Source organism: Brachyistius frenatus, unplaced genomic scaffold (assembly GCF_029030835.1).
Source record: "Brachyistius frenatus isolate BFR_SWC_R1_liver_20210118 unplaced genomic scaffold, ASM2903083v1 Contig_202, whole genome shotgun sequence".
In the NCBI taxonomy this organism is placed as follows: domain Eukaryota; kingdom Metazoa; phylum Chordata; class Actinopteri; family Embiotocidae; genus Brachyistius; species Brachyistius frenatus.
This window is the reverse complement of record NW_027210801.1, coordinates 593,775-605,403: the sequence shown is the minus strand read 5'-3', so window position 1 is coordinate 605,403 and position 11,629 is coordinate 593,775. Positions and strand designations below refer to the sequence as shown.

Below are 11,629 nucleotides of genomic sequence, written 5' to 3'. Positions count from 1 at the left end.
ATTGTTCTCTACCCTACACTTCAGGATCACTTAACTCAAATTAAAAGGTTGAACAATTGCATTTTTATTTCTTATGACGATCCAATCACAAATGTTCTTGGACAGGTTAAACTGTAAATATACAGTAGATTAATGTACCCAGGGAAATAAGCCACAGGGGCAATACATTCCATATTACAGAAATCAGATCCCGTCTGACGTTATGGTGAGCGTATTGCATCACTTCCTGTCTACAAACATTGTGACTAGTGTTACTTCTCTCTGCTATTTCAGGTTCTTTTCCTGAATTATACATATCTTAACTCTCTCCACACTTCTTCTAATCTCAAGTTAAAACTCACGCTTGCTCTTCTTGAACAATTCTACTGTTAAATATTTGACCAACGTTCACTTAACTTGGCGTTTTGGTACTGCTAGCTTAGCAGTTAGCAATGGCTTCCCTCTCTCCCTCCACCTCTTCTTGTTTTTCCTGCTCGGTGTGTGACATGTTTAGTTACGACCCTGCCTCTCTTAATGATAATGCTACCTGTAATAAATGTAGTGTAGTTAGGGCTCTGGAGGCCAGGGTCACCGAATTAGAATCGCGGCTGTGCACCATGCTAAATAACCAGCTAGCCGTAGGAGCTTCTCAGGGAGGGGGTGTACAGCTGTCCAGGGCTGCAGGCTTAGTTAGCCGGTCCCCCGCAACACCCGAACAGACGGGTGGCTGGGTGGCAGTACAAAGGAGGCATAGTGCCAAGCAGAAGCCCACGGTTCACCACCGACCCCTTCACGTCTCCAACCGATTTTCCCCACTCGGCGAAACACCTGCTGAGAAACCAACTCTGGTTATTGGAGACTCTATTTTGCGGAACGTGAAGTTAGCGAAACCAGCGGCCATAGTCGGATGTCTTCCCGGGGACAGAGTCAGATGTCTTCCTGGGGCTAGAGACAGATGTCTTCCCGGGGCCAGAGTCAGATGTCTTCCCGGGGCCAGAGTCAGATGTCTTCCCGGGGCCAGAGTCAGGTGTCTTCCCGGGGACAGATTCAGATGTCTTCCCGGGGACCAGAGTCAGATGTCTTCCCGGGGACAGAGTCGGATGCCTTCCCGGGGACAGAGTCAGATGTCTTCCCGGGGACAGAGTCAGATGTCTTCCTGGGGCCAGAGCGGGCGACATTGAATCAAACCTGAAACTGCTAGCTAATCGTAAATACAGTCAGATTGTTATTAACGTCGGCAGTAATGACACCCGGTTACACCAATCGGAGGTCACTAAAGTTAAAGTGGACTCGGTGTCCAACTTTGCAAAAACAATGTCGGACTCTGTAGTTTTCTCTGGACCCCTTCCTAACCAGACCAGTGATGATATGTTTAGCCGTACATCTTCACTTCACCGCTGGTTGTCGAGGTGGTGTCCCGCTAACAATGTGGGCTTCATTGACAATTGGAATACTTTCTGGGGAAAACCTGGTCTGATCCGGAGAGACGGCATCCATCCTACTTTGGATGGTGCAGCTCTTCTTTCTAGAAATATGGCCATGTCTCTTAACAGCCCTAAAACCTGACATCCCAGGATTGACGCCAGGACGCAGAGTTACAGTCTTACAGCTCCTCTGCAGCTTCTTTAGAGCTGTCACTCACCCAAAACATTCAACATCCTATAGAGGTTGTGTCTGTACCCAGACCACCTATATTTAAAAAAACTCAAGAAAACATGTATCAATAAAAATGTAATAAAAATGTATCTTACCAAATTAATGGATCAAAAAAATCTGACAATTAAAAGCGAACTATTAAATATCAGATCTCTCTGATCTAAATCTCTGTTAGTAAATGACTTGATAACTGATCATCAGATTGATTTACTCTGTCTCACAGAGACCTGGCTGCAACAGGAAGAATATATTAGTATTAATGAAGCAACTCCTCCCAGTCATATTAATGATCATATTCCTAGAGATTCAGGCCGAGGAGGAGGAGTGGCAGCAATCTTCCACTCAAGTTTATCAATTAATCCAAAGCCTAAACTTAGTTATAAATCATTTGAGAGTCTGACTCTTAGTCTCTCACACCCAAACTGGAAAGCACAGAAACCAATTCTATTTGTTGTTGTTCATCGCCCACCTGGTCCTTATTCAGAGTTTCTAACTGAATTCTCTGACTTTTTTTATCAGATTTAGTGCTGAGTTCAGATAAAGTGATGATATCGTTGTCCACGTCAACAACGTGGATAGCCTCAGTTCTACTTTTAGCTCATTATTATATTATATAGGCTTTTCTCAGAATGTAAATAAACCCACTCACTGTGGTAACCACACCCTCGATATGGTTCTTTCGTATGGCATGGAAACTGAAAATTGAATTGTATTTCCTCAAAACCCTGTTTTGTCGGACCACTTCTTATTAATATTTTGAAGTTACAATGATAGACTACACAGCATGTGGGAATAAATCCCATGGAGCTGCATGTCTCTGCTCTGTGCTTGTTGTCTCCACCAACAGTTCTTCTCTTCTATCTCTATGCTGTCCTTTTCTCTCTATGCTCTCCTCTCACCCCAACCAGTCGAGGCAGATGGCCGCCCACCCCTGAGCCTGGTTCTGTCTGAGGTTTCTTCCTGTTAAGAGGGAGTTTTTCCTTCCCTCTGTTGGAGGTTTTTCTCCCTTCAAGAGGAGTTTTTTGTCTCCTAGCTTATGTGGGAATTGTTGAATTGTTGAGTTTCTCTGTATAATATTGTAAAGTCTTGCTGTAAGGACTTTAATGTGTTAAGTGCCATGAAATAACCTATGTTGTGACTTGGCGCTATATAAATAAAATTGAATTGAATTGAAGAAGATAGGTGCAACTGTCTTTCTCAACAAGTCATTTTGTCTGTGCTCAGTAATTTGTTTTTATGGTAACTAATCTTCAAGGGGCTCTCTTGTTTCTAATTATAATGAATATTATTTTTGTAGAAGCTAGATATTGATGTCATGCATGGAGAACATGTCAGGAACCAGTGATTAGATTATGATGAAACCCGCAGTAATTATGCATTGCTACAGGATATTTCCTGTATCACAAATTGATACTCCTATTACCTTGATACAAGGTGAAATCCTGGGTGACGCGAGAAAAATGGCACTTTATGAAACACTGTGTTCATTGTTTTCTTGCTTCTGTACATATAAAATAATGCCATATTTATTCATTCGGAAGTGTGGCGTTTTTTTCTTTTCCAGTGGAAAGGCAAGCAGCGTGTGATGTCATGATGGAGTGTCCCATTTTATCTTTTATAAAAAGATGAGGGGTTTAGTGAGGGTTTAGGGCTTAGTGTGGCCAGCTTCTCCCTCCATGGAAGCCCTCCCCTATGCCTTGCTGGCAGTCACACACCTGGAGACTATTGTCTCATTAGGAGTAGGTACTTATTGTTAGCATTCAGGATTTTGCTCTTGATGCATTTTGTCCAGTGTGCCTAGTGAGCAGGTTGGTCTCCTGAACGGTATGTTGTAAGGATGACTGTGTTGATGTGAATTAGATATTTTTGAAAGACTTATTGATCAATTTGATTTTTCACTGCAGGCACTGTAAGCAACCTGTTGCCCAGGCCCGCTTGGCTGAGTCTGCACCTAAGGTACAAGCAGTGCTTGCCTCATTATGAGATTATGAATGGGATGTTGTTGTTTTTTAAATCATTTTTAATGACATTTTATATGTATAGGTAACTGGTGCTGGAATTCATCAGAGGAGCTATTTTCGTTTCATGTGTTAATTTCTACTGTTTGTGATGTCAACAATTATTTTTACATTATAATGCTGCTGCCTGGAACTTCCTTTGTGGGCTAAAAATAGCATCGATTGTGTAGCTAAATCTTGGTTGGCAGATACTGTATGTAGGCTGCATGTACTAATTTATGTTGTAATTTAGTCATTTTAGGGTTGTCATAGCCACTGCTGTTTTGCCTGTCGCTTATTGTACGGCCAATTCTCTTTATACTAAGCCAAGTAAATTGGCCAATAGGCTAGGTGAATGTTGGTGCCAACTGCTCAGATTGCTAACGAGTTCTTTTTGAAATTGGGTAAAATACCTCATTTCCCCTCTTTTCTTTTTTAGTATCTCGCCAGACTAACAGGATAACGCGCTGTCGGACTCCTCTTCACTGCATGTGGTGGCCTGATATATTAACTGTGTGCACTTTAAGCTGGCATGCGATAGTGTTTTTTTAAATTTTTTTTTGTATTCAGGTGACGGTATGCGAGTATATTTGACACCACCTACACCCCAAATAGTCCCACTTAATTTCTCGCTCTGGAGTGGATTGAGGTGTTCTGCACTGATTTTAACCCTAATGTTGGTGATCTTGGCAATCTAATCCTAACCTTAATAGCTATGTACCAATATCCAAGCTGTCTTGTCTCTCCAAAGTTCTATAATTACTAATCAACTCGCAAGTACATGGCTCTCTGGAAAATAATATTGCCCTTCAGCTGCAGCAGTCGGCTGTTGATCACAACATTTTGTGAAAAGAAAGTGCTTTCTGTAGGTTTTGATGTTTCAGTTGATTAAAATGTTTTGAAACCAGGTTGTTGCTAAAGATGTCCCTCAAGGACCAGTATTATCACTGCAAATAATATTCCTACTCGGCATTGTAATGCCAATCTTCATGCTGATGATACCATCTTGTATCCTATCAGCCCCTCTGCAACCCTGGCCTTTTCCAGGTTAAAAGCTGCTTTAAATGACCTTGTCTTAATGTCTTAACCCCCAAAATGAAAAAAAAAATTATGGATTTAACAAGCGTGCATCCCATAAACATTCTTCAGTTCTATTCATGCATGAAATGGCAATCTGATTGATACAGTCCACACCTCAACGATTTATATAGACAGCAGACTGTCCTACAAAACTCATGGTTTACATTCCTGCTCAGAAAGTAAAACAAATATAATTGGCTTCTTGTGCCTAAACGGATCTTATTCCTTCTTTAGAAACAGAAAAATAGCATGCAATCTACAGAACTGTCTACAATGGATCATTGCTGTATCTTGTATGTTCATGATACTGCCACTATGTTTCGATCACTAGACGGTATCCACCCACAGACCCATTTGATACATTACACAGGACAATTATTGCACTCAACGCTATGAGTTATATGAAAAGCTATTATGGCAATTGGTGGTATACAATAAACCTGCCATTGGGTGGCTATTTCCTTATTTTTTTTTCTATCTGAAAGTTACCATTTTCAAAATTCTTGTCACAACAGGAATTGATAACAACTTCTGAGCTTGCAACCCACACACTGAAATTGGCAAGTTTTGATGAAGATTTGGATTGTTGTGATCCCTGTCTGACCCTGTGTTTTAACCTTTGTTCCCCAAATCTCCTTCCCTTGTGTGTTCTGTAATTCCCCTGTTTGTTATTGTCTGTCATGTGCTTTATGTTTTGGTTTGTGTCTGGAGGGTGTGAATCTCTCCACTGCCCACCTACAGCCAACTCTCACTTTCACTCCCCTGATTGTCTGGCACAGGTGCTGTCAATCCTATTAATCACCTGGGAGTATATCAACCCCGGTCCTGCACTCCAGCTTCGTTAGTCTGTTCCATCTTCTCACCCAGTACCCCTTTGCTTTAAGTTTTAAGTCTTTCCCATGGGCAAAATACATGTCTAATGTGCAAGCACATGTGCTCTAAATATTTTACTTTTTAAAATAGTTTACACATTTGAAATTTCAAATGTTTTGTCATGTGAAATTCATTTAGTTTTCCTCAGAAGGCTGAGAAAATTTGGCATGCCTATCAAACTCTTCAGCAATTTCTACAGGTGTACAAATGAGTGTCCATCCCAGTTCCATTGCATTTGGGGGGAAAAAATTACAGTAGGTGTCTATCTATTAAAAAAAATTCCCCTCGGGATTAATAAAGTATATACCTACCTACCTATCTACCTATCTGATAATACTGTAAACAAAATTAAGGAAGGGATTACATTATTATATACTTCAATGCAATTTGCCAATACAACTTTACTCCTGCACAAGAACAGCATCTTGTGTATGACACTCGACACTGTTCTTCTGGGGGGGGGAAAGTAATGAATCAGAGGTCACTGTGTCCGTGGTACAAATCCCAAAAGCTGGAAAGGAAGTGGCGCTCCACTATTTAAGAAGAATATCACCTAGCCTGGAAGGGCAGTCCAATAACATAATAAGAAATAAGAAAGCCCTCCAGAATGCCAGAGCCACATATTATTTATACTTAAAAGAAGGAAACAAGAATAAACCCAGGATTCTCCTCAGCACTGGCTGACAAAGAGTCATAGCTCTTTTCAGCTGTGTATATGTTTAGCTGTCAGTAGTAGTGACCTTCATAAACTTATTTTATGAATACAATTGTTACTGTTAGGTTTGCATAGCCTTCCTAAACCTATCACAGGTATATCATCAAGTACAATGGCCTCAGAAATAAATTAATCAATTAGTTCATATTAACCATCAACATGTCTTTTTGGGGTATCCATACTAACTAGACTTCTGAAGAATGTCTTAGTCTTACTGTTCTGTATATTGGGTTGATGTTTAGATTATTTTAATTTATCCCCCTGGTGGTTGCATGTGGTATTGCAATTAGTTTTAGCAGTAGAAGTCTTCTTTTCATTCATTGGCCAATAGGGTCACATGATGTGGCCAGAGCAATGATTCTAGCCCACAGCAGCGGTGAGGGATCACATGTGGGCAGTTAATCCTCTGCCTTTCTTATGTTGAGTGCCTTGAGAAGCAATGCTTTTTTACAAAAAAGATTGTTGTACATAAGAGGAAAACAAACAGTAAAAGTTCATTCAACTTTACTTCTTCGTCTGACTCTCTATACAACAGTATGTTCGCTATCTGTCGAAGTGTGGTCTGACACCTACTCTGAGGACAGAATAGTAAAAAAGCAACTTCACGGCGGGCACTTCAACACAGAGGAAAGGAAGCCTGTGTAAGCCATTGTTTTATTTCACCATGTCGAGGAATGATGAACAGGACTCAGACGCGGATGCTCATATTCAACATACGAGCCCCCTTTTAACTCTTTCAGAATATTCTGCCTCCACATCTAAAACAAAATCATCTGCTGCAACAGCTGCTGCGGTGGCACGTGCTAAGGTGCAAGCAGCTAAAGCATGTGCAGCATTTGCACAACAGGAGGCAGAACTAAAAGTGAAAGAAGCCCATATAGCGGCTAGGCTGTCCACTCTGAACTGTGAAAGGGAAGTAGCAGCAGCTGAAGCAGAGGCTCAGGTCCTGGAGGCAGCTCTTGAACCGGAGTCTTGCAGAGGTAGTAAGTGGGACCTTCAGGTTACAGCAGAAGGAGCTGCTCAGCGTACTCATGACTATGTCGAACAACAGTCCCAGCTGCATAACTCTGACTGTGGAGCTCCTAAACTCAGTACATGTCTGCCAGTCCCACAACCCCACCAGCAGTTGAGAGAGCATCCTCATCACTCCCATAGTACACACTGGTATCCTCTCAGTGCTGTGCCTCAGAGTGGTTACTATGATGATATGCATGCAACAGCACAGCCCAAAAGCCCAACACCTGCGTTTTGTCAAAGCTCCATGGGTCAGGAAAACGACATCTCCAGGTCACAGCCAAAAGGGCAGACGCAATCGCATCATATTGTACCGCATGATTTCCCAACAGCTAATTCTCGTTCTTTAGCACAACCCTCTTTTGGCCAGCAGCCTACTTCTCTAGTTGATAGGGCAGCATGTTGTCCACAAGCCGACGACAGAATTGGGGTAGGTGAAATCACGAGATATTTACTACATCGTGAGCTAGTGAACTCCAGCCTTGTTAAATTCAACGACAAACCGGAAAATTATGCAGCCTGGAAGTCCTCATTCTACAATGCTATCGGTGGACTAAACTTAACTGGCAGAGAGGAGCTTGACCTCTTAACGAAGTGGCTGGGAAGTGAGTCAGCAGAGCATGTAACAAGAGTTCGTTCTGTACATGTGGCAAACCCAGCAGTAGGTCTACAGAGAGCTTGGGAATGCTTGGAGGAGTGCTATGGCTCTCCTGAAGTTGTGGAGAAGGCACTCTTTGAGAAAATAGAGAACTTCCCAAAAATTAAACATGACGACCCTGTGAAACTCAGACAGTTGGGTGATTTATTAAAGGAATTGGAGACTGCTAAATCTCAAGGAAATCTGCCTGGGCTGTCATATTTGGACACCGCTAGGGGTCTAAACCCTACTGTTGAAAAGCTCCCTCGTGGTTTGCAGGAGAAGTGGCTTGTGCAGGGTTCAGTGTTCAAAGAGGAGCATCATACTTCCTTCCCACCATTTGCATTCTTTACAAGCTTCATATGTAATGAAGCACGACGAAGAAACGACCCAAGTTTCTTTCTTTCAACAACCCCTGTGGTTACAAGGTCGGAGTATATCGGAAGAAAACAAGACTTTGATAAACGTCACATTTCAACTTACAAGACAGAAATCAGTTCAGGATCTCAAGTAGGTGGCTTGATTTCTAACCTCAAGTCAGCTTCTCAGACAAATGTTTCAGCAACTAAACTCAGTGACATTGATAAACAGTGCCCAATTCACAAGAAGCCTCACCCCTTAAAGAGGTGCAGAGGTTTCAGAGCCAAATCATTAGAGGAACGCAAGATGTATCTAAAAGAAAATGGCATATGTTTCAAGTGTTGTTCCTCCACTACTCATTTTGCAAAGAGCTGTAAAGCAACCTTGAAATGTGCTGAATGTGGAGACAACAGTCATGTCACCGCTCTACATGCTGGACCTCCTCCATGGGTCAGTAACGACACCCCTTTAGAGCATGGCGGGGACTACGAAGGAGACGGGCCTCAGCCAAGTGTTAGCTCAAAGTGCACAGAGGTCTGTGGAACAGAGGTCTGTGGAATAGGTAAAGGCTCCAGATCCTGTTCAAAGATCCTTCTGGCCGAGGTGTACCCCCACGCTCACCCAGACAGAGCAAAAATAGTCTATATTATGTTGGATGAACAAAGTAATAGATCCTTGGCCAGGTCCGATTTTTTTCAGTCTGTTTCATATTCAAGGCTCAGAGGCTCCTTATACTCTCTGCACATGTGCAGGAACCACAGAGACCTCAGGGAGAAGAGCAACCAAATTTGTAGTTGAATCTTTAGATGGGACAGTTAACGTCCTGCTGCCCACTCTCATAGAATGCAATGACCTGCCAGAAGACCGGTCTGAAATCCCCTCTCCAGAGGTTGCAAAACATCACCCTCACCTCAGATCCATTGCTCACAAAATACCACCTTTGGATCCAGAAGCCCAGATACTCATTCTCCTGGGACGCGACATCCTACGATTGCATAAGGTGCGAGAACAACACAATGGTCCACATGACTCCCCTTATGCCCAGAGGCTCGACCTCGGTTGGGTTATTATCGGAGATGTTTGTTTGGGACCTGCCCACAGACCAACAGAGGTGGCCTCATTCCGCACTAGTGTGCTTGAAAACAGGCGTCCATCTTACCTGACTCCATGCCCCAACCGGATCCATGTCAAAGAAAAACATACCTTGGCAGCAAGTCTCTTCAAACAGTTTCAAACCAACTTCAGGTGACTGCACTCTCAGAAAGAACATCTTTGAGACAACTCGAGACGATGAAAAGGTGGGCCTTTCTGTTGAAGATAGGCAGTTCCTAAAAGTCATGGACCGAGAAATGCACATTGATGAAAGTAACAGCTGGGTAGTACCTCTTCCATTTCAAGCACCCCGATCACATCTTCCAAACAACAGAGAACAGGCAGTAATGCGCTTAAACTCTCTTTGTCATTCTCTCGAGAAGAAACCAGAAATGAGAGCCCACTTTGTGGCCTTCATGCAGAAAATGTTTGATTGTGACCACGTTGAGCTCGCACCACCTCTGTCAGAAGGAGAAGAATGTTGGTATTTACCCATTTTTGGAGTATACCATCCACAAAAACCAGGAAAAATCCGTGTTGTTTTCGACTCTAGCGCCCAATACCATGGCATCTCTCTCAATGCCCGGCCCAGACTTGAACAACACTTTGCTTGGAGTCCTGTTGCGATTCCGACAGGAAAACACAGCCATCATAGCTGACATTGAACAAATGTTCCACAGTTTCCTTGTCAGCGAAGACTCTCGCAACTTTCTTCGTTTCCTGTGGTTCAGAGGAAATGATTTCAGGAATGAGATTGCTGAATACAGAATGAAGGTGCACGTATTCGGAAACAGCTCATCCCCTGCTGTCGCTATCTATGGTCTTCGTCACGCTGCACAGCATGGAGAGAGAGAATATGGGGAAGATGCTAAGCACTTCGTGGAGTGCAATTTCTATGTTGATGATGGCCTAACATCCCTCCCATCGGCCACAGAGGCCATTGACCTGCTCAAGAGAACACAGGAGATGTTGGCTTCCTCAAACTTGCGACTTCACAAAATAGCATCAAACAGCACTGAAGTCCTTGAAGCCTTTCCCACAGACGACCATGCTACGGATCTGAGAGATCTGGACATGGATAATGGCATCTCCTTCATCCAACGCAGCCTGGGACTGGGCTGGGATCTGAAGAAGGATGTCTTCACTTTCAAGGTGGCATCTTTGGACAAACCCTTCACACGCAGAGATGTTCTAGCTACAGTGAACAGTTTGTTTGATCCTCTTGGCCTTGTCGCACCTGTTACCATCAGAGGGAAGATGATTCTCCGAGAGCTCATCTCTTCAGAAAATCCTGATTGGGACACATGCCTTCCAGAGGAGAAGGAGGCTGAGTGGAAGTTATGGAAAAAAATCCTTGGAGGAACTGAAAGGGTTGGAGATTCAGCGGTCTTACACAACCTCTACCCTTTTGACAGCACAGAGAAAAGAGATCCATGTGTTTGCCGATACTTCAGTTAAGGCTATTGCTTCTGTGGCCTACCTCAAGGTGATCAACAGCACTGGAGAATGCTCCATAGGATTCGTACTTGGGAGGGCAAAGTTGCCACCCGTGGCTGCACACACCATCCCAAGGCTTGATGTGGGTGCTGCAGTATTAGCAGTTGAAGTAGCTGAGCTAGTCCAGAATGAACTGGATGCTTGGATACAGTACACTTCTATACAGACAGCCGAGTGGTCCTTGGTTACATGCATAACCAGAGCAGGCGATTCCATGTCTACGCGTGTAACAGAGTTCAACGAATCAGGAAATCAACAAACCCTAAGCAATGGCACTATGTGTGTTCCACACAGAACCCCGCTGATCATGGCACTCGATCTGTAAGTGCAGCTGACCTCGCCAGCACAACATTCCTTGCTCAGTCTGGGACGACACCAGCTTCAGAAGAGGAGCCATATTTTTTTATTTTTTTTATTTTATACACTTTATTAATCCCCGAGGGGAAATTTCTTCACTACAGCAGGGGGGCTCTCAGGGGGGAGATGCTGCAGCAGGCTGCCACTAGCGCGGCGCCAGGTAACCTGACCTGAGGTGCATGTTTTTGGATGATGGGAGGAAGCCAGAGAGCCCGGAGAGAACCCACGCAAGCACAGAGAGAACATAAGCTAATTTGTCCTGACAGTGATGTTGAAGTACAGCCTTTTGCCACCACACTCTCCTGCCCCCAGTCCAATTTGGGCTCACAACGTTTTGAGCGGTTTTCTTCCTGGAAGGCCCTAGTGCGAGCT

The 11,629-nt window shown here is 43.5% G+C and overlaps 1 protein-coding gene across 1 annotated transcript; it reads left to right on the top strand.

Annotated features, from left to right (window-relative positions):
- Nucleotides 1–382: 382 nt before the first annotated feature.
- Nucleotides 383–1,548, top strand: LOC138632973 (uncharacterized). The gene is made up of 2 exons (XM_069718916.1): nt 383–878; nt 1,120–1,548. Exons 1-2 carry the CDS (start codon nt 432–434, stop codon nt 1,543–1,545), a joined length of 873 nt encoding a protein of 290 aa, XP_069575017.1. The 5' UTR covers nt 383–431; the 3' UTR covers nt 1,546–1,548.
- The last annotated feature ends 10,081 nt before the right edge of the window (nt 1,549–11,629 follow it).

Excerpts from the sequence above, each read along its gene's own strand:
- LOC138632973 (XM_069718916.1), top strand. The coding sequence starts at position 432 with ATGGCTTCCCTCTCTCCCTCCACCTCTTCTTGTTTTTCCTGCTCGGTG. Across the intron at positions 879-1,119 it reads AGTTAGCGAAACCAGCGGCC|AGAGTCAGATGTCTTCCTGG; the intron begins ATAGTCGGATGT and ends CTTCCCGGGGAC.